The 18,717-nt window shown below is 39.4% G+C and overlaps 3 protein-coding genes across 9 annotated transcripts; all 3 read left to right on the top strand.

Annotated features, from left to right (window-relative positions):
• Positions 1-180: 180 nt before the first annotated feature.
• On the top strand, positions 181-7,521 carry LOC149644091 (uncharacterized). 7 transcript variants are annotated; one of them, XM_089850510.1, is made up of 8 exons: positions 181-2,346; positions 2,829-2,926; positions 3,004-3,193; positions 3,279-3,421; positions 3,500-3,573; positions 3,636-4,362; positions 4,426-4,612; positions 5,937-7,521. In XM_089850510.1, exon 1 carries the CDS (start codon positions 1,267-1,269, stop codon positions 2,041-2,043), a length of 777 nt encoding a protein of 258 aa, XP_089706636.1. In that variant the 5' UTR covers positions 181-1,266; the 3' UTR covers positions 2,044-2,346; positions 2,829-2,926; positions 3,004-3,193; positions 3,279-3,421; positions 3,500-3,573; positions 3,636-4,362; positions 4,426-4,612; positions 5,937-7,521. The 7 variants fall into 7 exon arrangements, with proteins under 7 accessions (XP_089706636.1, XP_089706634.1, XP_089706632.1 ...); XM_089850508.1 differs by having other exon boundaries at positions 181-2,791; positions 2,885-2,926; XM_089850506.1 differs by having other exon boundaries at positions 181-2,926; positions 3,636-3,685; positions 3,758-4,362.
• Positions 7,522-7,589: 68 nt separating this feature from the next.
• Positions 7,590-10,732, top strand: LOC149644090 (uncharacterized). The gene is made up of 3 exons (XM_089850497.1): positions 7,590-7,621; positions 8,339-8,872; positions 8,966-10,732. Exons 1-2 carry the CDS (start codon positions 7,590-7,592, stop codon positions 8,808-8,810), a joined length of 504 nt encoding a protein of 167 aa, XP_089706623.1. The 3' UTR covers positions 8,811-8,872; positions 8,966-10,732.
• A 5,783-nt stretch (positions 10,733-16,515) lies between these two features.
• On the top strand, positions 16,516-16,968 carry LOC149644089 (uncharacterized). Its single transcript, XM_089850496.1, has one exon. The coding sequence runs from the start codon at positions 16,516-16,518 to the stop codon at positions 16,966-16,968; it is 453 nt and encodes a 150-aa protein (XP_089706622.1).
• Positions 16,969-18,717: the final 1,749 nt, after the last annotated feature.

Genomic DNA, 18,717 nt, shown 5'->3' with positions numbered 1-18,717 from the left:
TAGAAGAGAAACTTTTTAAAAAAACAATTACTTCATAGGGGATTTTTTTTTTTTGGGTAAAAGGGTTTCGTTTATATTGTTTAAATATTTTTTAATTTGTGTTTATTAAGGGTCTTTGGGTTTTGGGTTAATTGTATTTTTGATTATATATATATATAAACTGTTAATTAAAATAAAAATGTTTATTAATCAAGATGAATCCAACCGAGTCAGTCTCGCATTCTTTAAAGTTCCAAACACCCGCCCAGTTTCTAATCGTGGGGCCAACGCAAGCGGGGAAGAGTTTTCTTTTAAGTAACTTATTGCAAAATCATCAGCTTATGTTTGACCCACCGCATAAAAAGGTTATTTATTGCTACGCCGCCTGGCAGCCAAACTATGAAAAATTGAAACAATTGATTCCGGGAATTCAATTTATTCAAGGCTTGCCAACGGCGGATCCGGACTTTTGGGAAATGAATCGCGACTCCTACTTGATACTAGACGATTTAGCTAGCCAATTATTTAAACAAGCTCATATTGCCGATTTAGTGTGCGTGACGTCGCATCATTTAGGGTATACGGTTATTATTATTACTCAACAACTGTTTCCCAAGGGTAGCCAATCGCGGATAATTTCTCAAAACTCTTCCTATTTTATAATAATGAAAAATCCTCGAGATGTCGCCTCTATTAGATATTTGGCGCAACAAATAAGTCCAGATAACCCGAAGCGTATTACGGAGGCGTACAGACTAGCCACTAGAGAACCCTATAGCTATTTGTTAATTGATTTAAAACAAGAAACTCCGGAAAATTTACGATTAAGGTCGCGAGTTCTACCTCACGAATCACCTATGTATGTCTATGTCGATTAAATTTAATTGTCATTTGAATAATGGCCCCACGCGTTAAACGTCGATCAGCAAAACGCTCCCGGCTCGTCGTAGCGCGTCCCTCGACCAAGTTTGCCAAATTTGTCCCTTATTTACAGAGTTTGCGTCAAACTAGCTGTAAACAACGGCGAACCCTCTTAAACAATAGTAGCGCGCCTCAATTAAAGAGCATTCAGACAATTTGTAAGAATTTAAAGGGCGGGGGTATTTATTTGAGTAAAGACCGCAAGAAAAAGCTAGCAAAGTACAAGAAAATTATTAGACAACTCGGATCAAGTACCTTGTCGCAGAAAAGCAAAAAAAAGCTGTTGTTGCAGCAATCAGGTGGTTTTCTTACGACGTTGCTTGCCGCAATCTTGCCTTCGATTGTCCAAGCCATAGCTGCTAAACTATGAAACAAATGGTTCTTGTGCCCGCTAGCGCAGTAACTTCAACAGCTGCCCAAGAGCACTCTGCTTTGGACCGAGAGATTGAGGATATTTTAAAATCGCCATTGAATGCCTACGATAAATTATATAAATATTTAGACGCTTTTAAGAAATATTTAAGTATTGAGAAACAAATTCCTTTACCTAAATTTGAGGTCGTAACACAGGCAATGTCTAATGTCCCCACGCCGCCATTACCGGTCACCCCTAAAATGCCCCCGCGAAAAAAACAATTGTCATGGCCGAGCTATGCCACGTCATCACCGACAACAAGCGCTTCGGGCAGTTCTTTTACTACGCCTAAACGAACCGAGCCTCGGCAAAAGGTTTTCAAAAGCGAAACGACTGCGGGGACACCAACGCCCGAAGATTTTTACCAACAATTTGGGCCGACTTATGTTGGAGATATGGTGAAACGGCAAGCCGAAGTTCTTGCGAATCATTTGCAAAACACATTTTTCACGCCAAAAAGAGAGCTAGAAGAAGGAGCTGTCGGTTATGCAAATCGTGACGACGATTTACAAGAGGAAATTGTCGATGAACAAGAGAATTTAGCGGAGGAAAACGGGGACAATTTAACGGACTTGGAAAACCTGTTTGAGACGGCCTCCGCTAAACAGAAAAACAAGAAAAAAAAGAAAAAACCTCGGAAAAAGAAAGACGAGCTTCAAAACTTAGGACCGCTGGTTCCATCTAACGAGAGGAGAAAGAGGCATAATAAATGGCGCGATATTGATTAATAAAAAAAAATGTAATATTTAGACAAATAAAAAATTGTTTTATTGCGAACAATATCTGTGTACATGTTTTTTTAAATGTAAAGATAAATATAATAAAGCGACATAGTCGTTAAGTTTAAGATTCTGGTCATAGATGGCGTCTAATATCGTCTTTCTAGCTACGCCCTTACAGCGGAGTGATAGGTACAGACAACAATGGACGCCACACAGTTGAAAAAATGGATGTTGAATTTGTTGTTTATTGTAAACAACTCGTTTCCCGTATCGTTTTAAATTAACTTTATAGTATCGCGGCGAATTTCCGTAAGTGCAAAACATTTCCACCGTGTCATTGTTAGAAAAGCACGCTATCCAATGTTCTCCAGCCTCTCCAGCTGCTTCATTATTGAATATAAAGCAAAATTTGGACCTTTTTGGCCGTTCTGGGAGTCTGTTTACTGGGAAGCATCCTAAATAGTAGGGTCGCGTTCTTTTGTCGCAAGTTAAAAGAGCGTTTATTTGCGAAGTGTTCATAATTTATTCTTGACAAGGCCCGTCTCGGGTAACGAGACTTTTTGTAATTCGGCGCTGTAGAAAACACCCAGAATTTGCTCCCCCTTTAAATCTGCTACGCGATAGACGGGTGGTGACCTGGGTATGACGTCAACAACGCGAAATATTTCGTCAGTAAACGTGCCTCCCGAGCTGGTTTTTCTAAATACTCTACTAGCTATAGAGAGACGCACGTAGTCGCCAACTTTAAGCCTCGGTGCGTATCGAGTAATGCCGTTTGATTTCCCGTACAGTTTATTCCAAATGATTGATTCGTTATCTATATTAACATGAACCGGTGCAATTCCAGTAGTTGAATGAACCCGTTCATTATAAGCTTTAGTAATTAAAGGTAAATATTTAACGTAATTTTTATTCCCTGTGGCCGTAATAACCCGGGCAATTTGTTCCTTAATTGTTCTAATAAAGCGTTCCGCGAGACTGGCCTTATGCTGACTCCGGGCAAAATGTATTTGCACATTGTTTTGTTTCAAGAAGGAGGCAAAGTTGCGCGAACTAAATTCCCCACCGTAGTCCGTGTATATTTTTAAAGGGATCCTCTCTCGAAATATTTTTTTAAAAGCCTCGATAACCTCGCCAGATGTTTTGTTTCTAAGAGGTACTGTCCATCCGTAGCGGCTTAAGACGTCAATGACGCACAAAACATAGCGAACATTTTTATTAAAACGTTTTAATTTCGGTAGATCCAACAAATCAGCTTGAAAAACGTCATCGATAGTTGAGGCGTACACTTGGTTAGTTTTGAATCGGAAACGTCGAAATCGATGTTTCGTGTAGGCGGGTTGTTTCTCGAGAAAGGCGATTAATTTTGCTTTTGGCACGTCCGGTAAGGCCTTTTGTAATCTGGCTAGCGACCCATAGGCGGCCGGATTAGCCATGTCGTAATAAATTTTTCTAATTTTAGCATCCATGTCTTGACAAGTATAAATAACGACTAAATGGTTTCCCAATAAACAACTTTATTTAATACACGCAAAGGTATTTTATAAAAACAATATCAGTTAAACAAATACGATATATCAATACATTTATCTTAATAGCCATAAATCAAGGCATTCTTTAAATCGGCAAAACTGTTGACAAAATAAGCGTAAATATCCTCTTGGTCCTCGATCCATCCGTGTTCGGTCTCAAATTGATGCAAAATTTTCTCACGATCCAGTTGAGGCAGCGCTTCGTGCAAATTACGCTCGACTCGATCGCTGAAATTTGTGTCAAATTCCGAGCAGCTTTGAGAGTGGCATATTTGTTTTCGACACTCGACGTTGGCGCAAGTGGAAGTGACGTCAAACAAGGTGGTAGTGAGCTCGTTTAAAATTAATTCGCGCATGCGACAGACAGCTATCCCTTTAGCCTTGAGATCCTCGTCAATCAACGGCTTTAAGTCGATCAACGTCTGCCATCCTGTTTTGTTCAGGCTAAATCCTTCGCTGGTGCTAAAGTTGAGGAAATAACGACTGCCGCTGCCTCGTTCATAGTATCGAAGATCGATTAGACGTTCATCTTTCGAGTTGACGAAGCATTCCAGCTTGATGCGCTCTTTGACGGGCAACCAAATATGATAGCGAGGTATTTTTCCGTCAAAAAAGGACGTGAGTTCATTTTGAAACCGAAACAAAGCGTACCAGGCGTTAGGTTTTAATATAGTTTTTGTACGCGTATCCGATCTTTGAATTAATATTTTAGGTTCAATAGATTCAATGACGCAAATGTCGAGCTTTGGCGTAACGGTGTGTACTTGGTGCATCTTGGCTCGCGACTGATATTGTATTTATAAAGTTTTAGTCTTTTATACGTTGGGGTGATTATAAATAATTTCTCTGTTTTTAGATATTATTAATTGGTTGTTTGGAAATTCGGCCATGACAATGCACGTGACGTTTTCGGTTAGCGGAGAGCTAAATCTTAACGATAATCGCAAGTTACCAGTCTGGGGCATGGAATTTAGACCTAACGAAGCGAGATGTTCTCTACTCAAATCAAAAACAACGACAAAAAAGCCCTTCTTATATAAATCGTAAGAAATTATATTTCCTCGGTCAAGACCTAATATCTCGAGACCCTCGAATAAAGAATTGTAACATCTAACGTACTGGTCGTCGGCAAAATTAGGCGTAAAGGGGATATCGGGATAATTTTGCGAATTTAAAGAGAATTGCATGAAATCGAGTTTGAAGTGTTGGAGATCCAGGGGGTTAGAAGTTGCTTCCCCTACAAATTTTTTATTAGTAACGAAAGCCACGACAGTTCGCGAGGGTAATTGCCCTGTAAACAAGCTGTCCCTAATAAAATCTTGCGTTCCGGTGGTTATTAAGAAATTTTTCATAACAATAGAGTTTATTTCGTAGCGAGCGTTTATTCCCGAGTTTAACATCTGAGCGTGCGCTAGTTGCAGTTCGGGATTAACCTCAATTTCGCGCGTAAACAAGGTGCATTCCGTTAAATCAATCTTATACTTTTTGCCCTGCTCATTGTGAATAATAGCGAAATCCGCGGAGCTTCGATGAAGTCTAATTCGCACCTCGATATTATCTAGTAAGAATTTGGGCGTTTTGAACATATCCAAAAATAATTCGCCAATTACATCGCACGTCTTTGATTGGGCCACGCGTTTAGCGCGACGACCAATACCATTATCTTCTTTGTTGATATCGGCGTCCGCTAAAGCCGTCGCCGGATCAATAATGGTATCCAAATAATATAACATAGAAGTTAACCAGGAATTGGCCGCCGTTTGTCCATAATTTAAAAGTATTTTAAAATAGGCCATGTATGGGTACATATTATTTGGTTGCTGGACAGCGACGCCATTAAGAAATAATTCTACTTGACAAAATAGCGAGGCAATTATTAAATTTGTCACCGAGACTTTCTTTTCCGCATCTGGAACGACCGTGCCGTCCTCGTGCAAAACGCGAAATTTTAATCTCAAAAGAGTTTTAGTCAAATCATGATAATTGTTAGAGGGAGGAATGATAAATTCTACATATTTAGCATTAGTTAGTGGGGCAATGGGATAATGAGCAGTCGTTTTAGTCCCCACAATATTATTATTCACCACTGGCTTTTCAAATACTTCAAAGTCGGAAAGAACACTTTCGTAGGTCGACATGATTAGTCTAGAAAATCGCGTTTAGTGCGTTGCTTAACACGTTTGCTCCGGCTTGTTTTAGCAGTCCTCTTTCGTTTTCGGCCCGTCCCGCTTTGAGTGTTGACGAACCGGTCCACGCCTTTATGTAGTAGGGAATTTATTGATTGTTTGACATTTCGTTTAATCGATTCTCGAGGTGATATTCCGGGGTTTTGTGCATCGCTAATTACTCTACTCGTTAACCCAACAGCTTCGGACGCTAAAGTACTAATGGCCGGCCTAATAAAGGGCGTAATTTTGCGCAATAAAGAATTAAAGATACCGCCCACACTGAAGCGACCTCCGGATTGGAAAACGTTCGCGTGTAAAGATGGCAGAGACGATCCTCTTTGGAAATACAGAGTATATCTATTAGGCACCATTGCTCCTGTTCTATTGACGTCGACGCCTAAAAAACAGTTTAATATATACTTTGCCTAAATTAAACGGGATATTTTCCCCGTAATCGGATTTCAATTCAATTTCAATTTCTTGTATATCGCTGGTTGAAATTGGATAAAAGTCGATATTATTAAATATTTCCTGGTTCTCCTCGTCTAGCAGCGAAAAAGCCGGCATTTTTATGAAACGTAGCAGAGGAGCTTGACCACCACCCACTACTTGTTGACGGATAATATTGGTATAAACAAACATGGCATCGACGCCTCTCATGATATCAGCGGGATACTCCGAAGTCTCGTTATTGATATACCGATCCAACTGATTACTACTAAAACCTAGCAATCGTCCCAGTCCTCGGCCGGGTGTTGTTTTGGGAAACAAAATGGAAACCGTATCGTTCAGTTTTGAAACCGTCACGGTTCCGTCTACATTCTGCGTAAATTTTAGACTTTTCCTATGCGCCGGGGACATGGCTTCGCCCATGGCACTTAAAACATCGCTAATATGATAATAAACCCCGGGAGGAATTTCACATGCAAAATTGTCAACTCGTTTGCCTTGAGGGTTATCCTGTTGATATCCGGGTAGGGACGGCTGGTCAGCCATATTTGGGTCTTCTGGAAATCTATCCACATCGTATTCGCTAGTCCAAAAATTATTATCCGCTGTCAGGGTCATTATTCTTAATCGAGGATTTACCAGAGCCACTCCCGAATGACTGTGTTGAAAAAATTCTCCCTCTTCGGGAATGTTAAATAACTTGGCCATTGGTCCAGCTACCGAGACGCGAACACCTGGCTCTATTTCGATACGAACATAAAATCTATCTTCCAGAGCATTTTTGAGAATGTACATTTTAAAATACTGGCGAGGCATATATTCTTGAACCCCCAATAACTGGTTTATGATTTTTAAATGTAAAGAGAAGGGAATTACAGCCCCGCTTGCCGTAAAATCGCAAATATAATCGCCCGCGGGTATTTTGATTTTTGCGACACTAGTCTTAGTAAATAGATGCATTAGTGAGTCATGAACGCGATAATTTACAAATGTGTCATTAGTTGTTTTGAAATGCGTAAAATTACGCTCTAAAGGTTTAGTGGATAGAAACGTCCCACCAACGTATTCAGCTTCTAAATTTAATATATCACGCAATTCCTTTGGGAAGAGTATTTCAATTTTTGCCGGACAATGGATTCTAAAATAATGCTCCGCTCCTTGCTTAATAACGCTAAATTCGGCCTGATGTAATCTTAAAGGGTCAAAATTGCGCGCAGTTATTTGGAGGTTTTCGGCAATTTCTTCATAAATCTTATAATCATCTGTCGATCTAAACTCGCCTGACACTTTAAAAAAGAAATAAAGCCAGGGTTCTTCCCAGGGGGTATAGCGCTTTATGGTTCTATTGACTCGATATTCTATGTATGCATTGTCTTTGTCTATAGTATATTCTTCTAACGTCATGCTCAAGGGTCCTAGTTGGTGTTTTCCGGAGTAATATCTATCGGGGTCAGCGCCAAGCAATTTAGCTACTTGGGGAGAAAATTTAATTTCCACCCATTCTGGTGTTTTGAAATTATACACGATAGCATACCCCCAATTATCTACTGTGTGGTATGTTACTTGAATTTTTTTAAATACTAATTTTTCTAAAGTGTTGGCTACGGCTCGATAAAGCCCTTCGGCGTTTTTCTCTGGCGTTTTACTGGCTTTAAAAGTTTGAGGTAAGAACAATACTGTGTAATTGTCATAATCTTCAGGGTTAATAGGCTTAGGCTCTTCGGGAATAATTGGTTCAGGCTTTTTTTTTGGCGGATCAACCGGCTGCGGAAACAAGGGTTTTTCATCAACCGGTGGTGGGGAGGGAGTCGGTAATACGGGTAGCTCTGGAGATGAGGGGGGTGTGGGCGAAGGTGTGGGTGTTAATGGTTCAAAGGGGGCGAGGGGTCTTGAGCGTGGGGGCGGTGGTGGAGTGGAGGGTTTTGGGGGTGGTGGCGGAGAAGAGGCTTTCGGGGGCGGTGGTAGGGTTTGTTTCGGGGCTGGTGGTGCTGGTGCCTGTGGAGGAGAGGGAGGTTTTGGGGGTGGTGGCGGAGAAGAGGTTTTCGGGGGCGGTGGTAGGGTTTGTTTCGGGGCTGGTGGTGCTGGTGCCGGTGGAGGAGAGGGAGGTTTTGGGGGTGGTGGCGGAGAAGAGGTTTTCGGGGGCGGTGGTAGGGTTTGTTTCGGGGCTGGTGGTGCTGGTGCCGGTGGAGGAGAGGGAGGTTTTGGGGGTGGTGGCGGAGAAGAGGTTTTCGGGGGCGGTGGTAGGGTTTGTTTCGGGGCTGGTGGTGCTGGTGCCGGTGGAGGAGAGGGAGGTTTCGGGGGTGGTGGAGGAGAGGAGCGTCTCGGGGGTGGTGGAGGAGGGGTTATTTTGGGTGGTGGTGAAGGTTTTCGTTTTGGAGGAGGGGTTATTTTGGGTGGTGGTGAAGGTTTTCGTTTTGGAGGAGGGGTTATTTTGGGTGGCTGTGGTTGTACAAATACTACGGGTTCAGTCGTAGCAATAGGTATCGGAAGAAAAGGCGTAGTTCGCGGTAAAATAGGTATAGATGGCGGTACAGGTCTATATTCTGGCTGGGGCTTTTTTCTTATCGACGGAACCTCGTGGCTTGTTTTACGTTTAATGGCAGCTTTAGGAATGTACTTGTAGTCAAATTTTTTTTTAAAACTATCTCCAACATTATCAATTTCGATTTCCACGTAATTATTAGTGTAATTTAAACTTATATTTTTAGCATGCTTTGATACAGGATATTTGGATATATATGGAACATCTTCGTAATTATTCTCTTTAAATTCAAATAGCGTGGTCAAGGGGGAATCAGCTGGTATTTTGAACCGTATGTTCTCCTCTCCTAAAACTTGCAGGTAAACGGGAAAGTTTGTATCTAACTGTTTTCCCAGGGCCCCGTCCTTATATTTATTGACTAATTTAAAAGATAATTTGCCTTTTAAATACGGATGACTGTTTACATCATCATTTAACAGCTCGACAAAATTTTGGGGTAGTTCGTACTCTTTGGTCTTGGTATAACGATTGACAGGTATCTCTATTTTTTGATATTCAACAGGCTCTCTAACAGCTGCATCGTTGCCATGGTTTGGGTCACTTACAACCTGAATTTCAAACTTGTTAAACTCTTCGCTTATATTCACCCAATGATTTGGAAATATGATTTCTGCCAACCCAACTTCATAATCGCTACTCAAGTTAAGAGGTTGATGCAAATAATTTTTAAAACTTGATTGGGTATTGTTTGGGTATATATCTAAACACGTATTAGACGCTAAAGTTAAAAAGAAGTCGTCATTCATGACTAACGCCTGTTTATCAACTAACCCCAACTTCTTAAACAAACCTTATTTTATACATAAATTTCATAAAAAGATCGGCCATAGCTCGGTAGACTGGCCGGGATTTGAACTCGCCACCTTTTTAGGTATTACATTAGTAGACCCTGCCTTTAACCACTGAGCTATGGACGATCTTAAAATACACGCCGTTTATCTTCATCAAAAAAACTTTAAAAAATTCTTAAACTTTTAAAGTCGTTACCCTTGAAAAAATCTACGTAGCTAGGTAATTGACCTTACCCGATTCCGATAAAAAAGACAACGCCCTGGTTAGATTGAGCCGGTTTCAACCTGTTTTCAAGCGGTTATTATATAAGACGTTGGGCTTTAATAGTACGTTTCAGGGTGTGGTCGACAGGGTGTGGTCGGTAAAAAATAATTTTTTTATCTAGAGAAATTGTTTAATATTAAATCTGCTCTCGGTCATTTAGTATATAAGCTCTGTGTTTCGCGGAGAAAGTTATCAGTTGCCCAGCTATGCTCTTAAAAGTCCAACTAAAGATGTCTTGCTTTAACTCGTGCCGCTTTTGTTGGGTGAGTAAAGACCAAACTCAATTTTCCAACGGAAAAGGGACCAATTTCGATTATGCCAACTGTCTCTTCTCGGGCATTGCCTGAAAAGGGACCAATTTCGATTCATGGGCTAGATTTACGTAGCTTTTCAGTACAATCCCTGCTTTGCCACATTTGATTGCACCGAAAAGCTGCGTAAATTTGTGTGAAGTCGCATTTTTTTTTCGCGTCCCACCACTCAACGTCGGCCATAGTTCGTGACCAAATGCAAGAGATTTACGTCAGAAATCCGGAAAATTTGGTCACGGATGATGTTGAGGAGGTTCATGAATCGCCCTTCATTGCAGTGTGATATGCGTCCATACAACGGACTATTGCAATGAAGGAAAATCGAGTTTAAATTAAGTCCTGCTACTTCTTCCGCCGCAAGACTTAATTTGACGTGTTTTCCATTGGTCTCTTGAAAGTTGCGTAAAATTTGTGTGAAGTCGGCTCAGCCATTAGAATGCACGAGCAAAGCCTTTTGGTTGTGGTTCGATTTCTTTCGCAAGGTCGGGCTGACACTGCAATGAAGGAGAAGTTCTGGCTCAAACAACCAGACCAGAACAAGACGACCAGACCCCACAGTGGCTCGGATGTAACTTCCTTCGGGAGGTAAAGGGTCAACGAAGAATTTTATAGGACATGGCCCGTACAACCCGACAAGCCCTGCCACCGCATAAGGTTCTGCGTACCCTGCACCAAATGGAGCACGTTCTCTTCAGTGAGGCCTTGACTTCGATGTCCTTCTCAAACTTAACAGCTGTTCGCTCGATCAACGTGGATAGGATTCGGAGCCGAAAGGCCCAAGATCTTCATGAATCAATGGAGGCATGTACCACCAGAGTGCCTGAAAAAAAGCTAGTGGCCGACGCCCCGCTAGAGTGAATGCCACGTTGATGTCGTGAAATTGTTAATAAAACGCGGCGCTAATTACGATTTAAAGAGCGGCTTTCAGTTAAGATTTTGACTAAAATATCAAGTTTTGAAAATCAAAATGTCACTTTGAGCAAGATGCTTTTTACGCCAGAGATAAAAACAACTACCTTCAAAATTTCGATTTAAAGACATTAGCGGTAAAAGTAGCGGTAAATATTTCTGGTTTTAATTTAATTTTTGTTTATATTTATATTCTTGTTATTCTCTATTTTATTGTATATATTATTTGGTATTTGTTATTAAAAAGTCTTTATTTATATATTTGTCTTTGTTTCTCAGACATACTTTAAAGGTTATTTTTTATGGCGGGAAATTCAAACAAGAATCTTACAAAATAACTAGACTGGTTTATTAAAAGAACTACAGCCTCCGAGGGTTAGCCGAGCTTGTTTTGGGGGGAAAAATGGGTAAAACCCCTCTAAAGAGGCATAGCATGCTGGAAGGTAGGGTTGATCAGGTAGGAATTTAGCTTAATCTTTGTTTGCAAGTTTGGTGGATGAGGAGAGGTCGGCCATCTTGGGGTGGCGGCCATCTTGGATGTCTGCATATCTGTATAGTCCCTAATTATTAATTAAGGCGATAGACTCGCAAGTAAAGGACAAAAGTTTGCAAATACTGGATTTAGAAGACAACCTTGCGCTTCTCGTACAAAAAGAAGATGAACCAAAACAATTGGAATTGGAAGTTAAAACGTAAATGGACGACATGGTGGAATTGGAAAAAGACCTCAACGTAGCAGAGGTCTACAAAGACCGGATAGTGCTAACCAGATCCAAAGCACACGGCGTTTTTCAAAAACTAATGGGACTTTCGTCACAATCATCCACGCCAGCGTCGCCAAGTGGGTCTATAATTAACCACAACAACGGAAACGGATACGGACACGTGGCCAAAGCAACAACCAAGCTCCCTACGCTCGCTATGCAAAAATTCAGTGGGTATATCAGCAATTGGACCTCTTTCTGGTCCCAATTTAAAGCGGCTGTGGACGACAAAGCAGATCTATCCAAGGTAGAAAAGTTAACATATTTGATTTCCTTACTTGAGGGTGAAGCGGCATGCGTTGTTGATAAAACTAATTACTCAGATCAGGCTTATGATGACGCTTGTCAATCGCTAAAAACCAAATTTGCTAGAATAGATTTAATGCAATTTACTTTAATGAATAAGTTACTAGAGATGCAACCAGTCCTCGGAGTTTCAAATTTGAAAGGGTTAAGAAAAATGATAGATTCTTGTGAATCACATATCAGAAATTTCAAAAATTTAGGAGCAGATCCAAAAGCTAACGGGATGTTTCTATGTCCAACGTTGTTAAGAGTCTTACCAAAAGAAATTAGAATAGAATATACTAAAATAAGAGTCCCAAATTCGTCATGGGACGTAGACCACTTGATTAAATTCTTAAGAAACGATATAGATGTTAGTGAAACGTCGGAAGTGCTAGGTAGAGATAATAAACCAAAAGAATCTCAAGGGTCATTTGCAAAAGCTTCAGGAAATAGCTATCATGGAAAGGGTAAATTAAGAGATTACCATTATAATAAAAATCAAAAAAGTTCAGCTTCAGTATTAGCTGCGGGGGTAGTAAGACAAGAAACAACCCCATTCTGTATTTTCTGTAAAAACGAAGGTCGCCCTTCTAGTAACTGTAACAAAACCAAAATGGAGGATAAAAGACGAATAATTTGACAGGAGCACAGATGCTTCAATTGCTTAAAGGGCGCTCATAGTTCGTATGGGTGTCCCTCTAACTTTAAAGGCTGTAGAAATTGTAAGGGTAGGCATTATGTCGCTGTATGCGAAGAAAGTGAAGCAAATAGGGTTCAGCAAAGTACAAACCAAAATGAACCATTCCGTCAAAACAATGGGCAATTAACAACTGAACAAACCACGTCAGTTAATACAAATTCCATGACAGGAACCGCGGTCCTGTTACAAACGGCAAAAACAGCTGTAGTTAATCCAAACAATCAAAACCAAAATTTAGTAGCTAGATGTTTGCTAGATCAAGGTACCTTTATAAAAGGTCTCACGGGATTTAAATTTACCCATTATTGCGGAAGAAAGGATAAAATTCAACACATTCTTAAACCAAGAATCGAAAGTTTTAAATTGTAGAAAGCTAGCTTCAGTACTAAAAAACCTTAGAGAACCAAACAAAACGGTTCTAATCGAAGCAATAGAAGTACCTTTTGTTTGTCGTAGCGTCACATCAATCAATGACACAGAAATAAACCAATTGGCAAAATCTAAAGGCATAGAATTAGCAGATAATTTCGAAACTCAAAATAGTGACCCTTCCAGTATTAATTTGTTAATAGGCGCTGATTATTATTGGGAATTAGTGCCGGGAAAAATGGAAAGGTTGGGAAAAAATTTAATGGCCACAGATACAAAACTAGGTTGGGTGGTGTAGGGCCAATCCACAGTAAAAGGGGGAGAAATTGCCAGTTACGCAATAACATGGATGAAAATAGGAATAGAAGAGAGGAAATTAACAAAAAAACCTAAAATCCATGTGGTAACTGGAAACTATAGGTATAAATAGCCTTGAACTCCAAAATAAAGATTGTGAAAACGAGATACTAGAAAAATTCCAAGAGGAAATAAAGTTTGAAGAAGGGAGGTATACCGTGAAATTTCCCTGGAAAACCCCAAGAAGCTACCTGCCAAATAATCTTCCACTCGCATTGAAAAGATTCAAAACCCTGACAAACAAGTTCGAAAGAGATCCCCTTTTTTAACAAAAATATAAAGCAGTCTTAGATGAACAAATAGATAATGGGATTATTGAAGAGGTACAGACAGATGCAGGTGTCGAGGATAGGGAGGGAACTTTCTATTTACCACACCAAGGCGTAGTGAAAGAGGAAAGGGTAACGACCAAACTTAGGGTAGTGCTAGATGGTTCCGCACATGAGAATGGAAAACCCTCGCTTAATAAATGCTTAACGGGCCCCAACTTAAACCCTGACCTGTTGTTACTACTTCTAAAAGGCTCGTTTACATGTGCGCGAGAAATGGAAAAAGTCGAAGCGTAAAGCTGAGAGATGAGGCGTATTTGGGTTTGCGTTCTCTAGGCGTACCGTTTACAAACAAGCGAGAACTTTTTAAGTCGCGCTTGTTGCTCATAGATGAAGCGGGTGTTCAGAATATGCTCCTATCTTCCGTGGTAGATTTTTCAGCTCATGTTCGCTTGTCGCAAAGAGTCACGTGCTTTTCCAAGCCAATAATAGCCAAGGACCGAATATCGTTTGATATTTTTCCGTTTGTTTATCTCGCGAAAAAGGCGTAGGCACCCCCATTGAAAATGTCTTTAAAAGAAAATAAACAACAAGATAAAATTTTTGAAATACGTGTAATCACATTGTCTCATACTTTCAAGCTAGACAATTAAATCAACATTATTTAGAGAAAATATACGCACCTTGACAAATTATATCAAAAAACGTTCCAAAAGGCTTCTATTTCTCCATATAGGATGTACCCACCAACGACGTTCCATTTTAATTTTCTGTTTTATATTTTGTGTGTTATAAATGTCAAATGTTTTTCAAAAGCAATAGTTTCTTTTTAAGCAGAAGCAAACTAACAACAGTCGACGTCATTTTATTTGCTTACTTCCAACTGAAAGGCAATTCTGCAATCTAGGCTCATGCTACCGCTCAGCTCATATGTAAACGAAGGAGCGGGTGGAGCAGCGGTAACAAACGCTTTTGGCAGACGCGATTTTTTAGGCGCGAGGAAAAGATTCGACTTTCAACTTCTACTTTCCGCTTTAAGCTTAATTCTCGCAAACATGTAAACGAGCCTTAAGATTCAGAACTCACAAAATAGCCATTGTCGCAGACATAGAAAAAGCTTTTCTACAGGTGAAAGTGGAGGAGGGGGAACGAGATTCTGTTAGATTTTTGTGGGTGCTAGAGGTCAACGGCAAACTAGATCCTAATCAATACAGTGTGCTTAGAATAACAAGGGTCTCCTTTGGAATATCATCCAGCCCTTTTCTATTGGCAGCAACGATAAAGACGCACTTGAAAGTTTATAAAGAAAAGGAAATACAAGTTTACCAAATTTTGAATTGGGATTTATGCAATGACGATATAGTCACGGGTGTAGAAAGTATTGAAAAGGGCTGAGAGATTGCACAGAAATGCAAAGCAATACTAAGGGAAGCGGGAATGCCGCTCAGAAAATGGAAATCAAACTCAAACCATTTAACCAAACAATTAGAAACAAAATTGGAAGGCTTACCTAAAAACTTAATAGTTGAAAAAGGTCTAGGATTTGAACAAGAAAAGGTATTGGGAATGCAATGGAACTGACATGTTTACTAACACTAAAAGAAACCTATTGTCAGCATTAGCGCAAATATTTGATCTTATGGGTATATTAGGTCCTTACATAATTAGGGCAAAAATGATTTTCGGAGAAACGTGGGAATTAGCACAAAACCAAGATAGAATTTTAAGTTGGACTGAAGAATTGCCACCAAAAATATACAAACAGTTTGAAACTTGGCGTCAAGAAATGACTGATTTAGCAAGATTTGAAATTCCCAGGTATTTCCTACATAAAACTAAAGGGGAAATAGTACATCAAGAACTGCATTGTTTCACTGATTCCAGTTTGAAAGCCTACGCGGCAGTGTTATACTTAAGGTCAGAAACCAAAGAAGGAGAAATCCATACAAAATGAGTAACCGCAAAAACCAGGGTAGCACCTTTGAAAAACGAAACGACCATAACCAAATTAGAACTGACGGGTTGTTTTGTCGGCGCCCGATTAACGTCTTACGTAAAAGACATATTTAATCACCCAAAAATAGAAATAACCTTTTGGGCAGACTCAGCTGTAGCTTTGGGATGGATAAAATCAAATAGCAAAGAATGGAAACCATTCGTCTCAAATAGAGTAAATGAAATCCATAAGCTAACAGATAAACAGCAATGGAGATATTGTCCAGGTAAATTGAATCCTGACGATATACTCACTAGAGGAATTAAAGCGTCTGAGCTGATAAACAATAAAACATGGTGGCAGGGCCGCAATTGGCTAAAAAACAGAAATACAGAATGGCCCACAGCAAACGTTAGTATAGTAGGTTACGAGTCAGAAATAAACAGTGAAAGACGAAAAACAGTATTTTTCGTGGATACAAATAAATTAATTGGGATACAAAATTTAATAGATTTAAACAAACATAGTTCGCTATCAAAAGTAATCAGAATAACCGCGTATATGTTTAGATTTATAAACAAGTGTAAGAAAACTAGTAACTCCGACGGAGCTCAAATTAGTAATGAACTAGGAATAGCTGAAAAACAATGGGTTAGAGACATCCAGTTAGAGGATTATTTTGATGAAATACAATCTTTAGAAAACAAAGAACCAATTATAAAAAATTCTAAAATTCCGACTCTAGCCCCTATCTTAGACTCTCAAGGACTGTTGGTGTAAGGTTAGATGAAGCCAATCTAAATTATAGTCAAAAACATCCAATTATTATGAGTAAAAAACAACGTATGTCAGTACTCCTGATAAGGAGTCATTTTAATATGTTACACTCCGGTTTTATGAGTACAATCACCGACCTAAGAGAAACGTACTGGATAGTATCTGGTCTGCAATTAAAAAAACAGTTGTTGAAAAAGTGTATAGTGTGTAATAAATTAAACGCGAGAGCCGGAAAAGTACAAACGGCCCAGCTGCCAAAAGCACGTATAATAGAAACGCCGCCATTTGAAACTATCGGACTAGATTTCGCAGGTCCATTGCTAATTAAAACCGAAAAGAAAAACGTAATGAAGAAAAGTTACATCCTTTTAATAAAGTGTGCGGTAACCAGAGCGGTTCATTTGGAACTCGTGGAATCGCTAAATACAGAAGAGTTTCTGCTGGCCATGACGCGTTTCATTTCAAGACGGGGAATCCCGAGTAGCGTATTCAGCGACAACTAATTTACTTATTAGAGTTACCTAATAATTGAACTAATGAACTTTTAATTTACTTTTTTTCAAAAACCTTTTTGTATTTATTCTATTGTTAAAAATGCTTGTAATTTACTTTTTTTTAAAAACCTTTTTGTATTTATTCTATTGTTAAAAAAATGCTTGTAATGTATTATTAATCGCATTTTATGGGGGAGTGTTGGGAGTCTGCCCATTCAACCGAATACCATTGGAACGAATCCCATTCGTCCGAAAATTTCTAGCCAGTATTTTAAAATCTAGCCCAATGGCGGTTTTCTATAAAAAAGGGAATTTTTTCCCATTCAATCGAATCCCATCGAATCGCATTGGAACGAATTCCCTTCAACCGAAAGTATATTAGTTTTATAAATCATTTAACAATGTTACGCCTTTTCCAAAATATTGATGTTTAGCTTCATTGACTTCTCAAATAATATGCCTTTTCCAAAACATTACTGTTATGTTAGGTTAGGTTAAGTTGGGTTAGGTTAGTTTAAATTGGGTTAGGTTAGGTTAGGTTAAGTTGGGTTAGGTTAGTTTAAATTGGGTTAGGTTAGGTTAGGTTAAGTTGGGTTAGGTTAAGTTGGGTTAGGTTAAGTTGGGTTAGGTTAAGTTGGGTTAGGTTAGTTTAAATTGGGTTAGGTTAGGTTAGGTTAAGTTGGGTTAGGTTAAGTTGGGTTAGGTTAAGTTGGGTTAGGTTAAGTTGGGTTAGGTTAAGTTGGGTTAGGTTAAGTTGGGTTAAGTTAAGTTGGGCTAGGTTAAGTTGGGTTAGGTTAAGTTGGGTTAGGTTAAGTTGGGTTAAGTTAAGTTGGGCTAGGTTAAGTTGGGTTAGGTTAAGTTGGGTTAGGTTAGGTTAGGTTAAGTTGGGTTAAGTTGGGTTAGGTTAGGTTAAGTGGGGTTAGGGTAGGTTAAGTTGGGTTAGGGTAGGTTAAGTTGGGTTAGGTTAGGTTAAGTTGGGTTAGGTTAGGTTGGGTTAGGTTAAGTTGGGTTAGGTTAGGTTAGGTTGGGTTAGGTTAGGTTAGGTTAGGTTAGGTTAGGTTTGGTTTGGTTTTGTTAGGTTAGGTTAGGTTAGGTTTGGTTTGGTTTGGTTAGGTTAGGTTAGGTTTGGTTTGGTTAGGTTGGATAACCGATTTTCCATAATATTTTTATTTTCATTGAGGTCTTTGCATAATAAAAGCGGGCCTTTTCCAACAAATTATTTTTAAAAAGATTCTGGAGCAATTAACGCTGCATTTATTAAGTTCCTTGAACAATAAATAAATGCCTTTTCCAAAATATTGATTGTTTTACGGGTCATTTCAGGTTGGCTTTGATTCGGCTCGGTTACAATAGAGGCATCCTTTTAAACTTGGGATTTGACCATCACAGTATATATATTTATATAGGAAAGTGTATTGATAGACGCAAGCTTAAGGAGAACGGTATTTTCTTTAAACCAAAAGAGGTATTTTTTAATTCAGTTTTAAAATACGGCGTTAAAAATATATCTTTTAATAGCAATGAAAATTTTAAGATAATAAACCCGCACATTTTGGCTATATTCGGTCCAACGGGATTCGGTTCAATGGGACACTCGGTCTAATGGGATTCGGCCCAATGGGCCAGGAGCGGAGTGTTGAAACTTTCCAAAAAATCCTACAAAAAAAAACATCTACTCACCAAATACGGGAAAAATAAATTCAACCCGGGGCTTAACCCTTCTAGAACACTAACCTCTAGTAATACCTTAGAAATTTC

Source organism: Phalangium opilio, unplaced genomic scaffold, assembly GCF_054372755.1.
Source record: "Phalangium opilio isolate 3A_F unplaced genomic scaffold, DU_Popi_V2 ptg000091l_1, whole genome shotgun sequence".
NCBI classification, from domain to species: Eukaryota; Metazoa; Arthropoda; class Arachnida; order Opiliones; family Phalangiidae; genus Phalangium; species Phalangium opilio.
The sequence above is the reverse complement of the archived record's forward strand: the minus strand, read 5'-3'. Positions and strand labels throughout refer to the sequence as shown.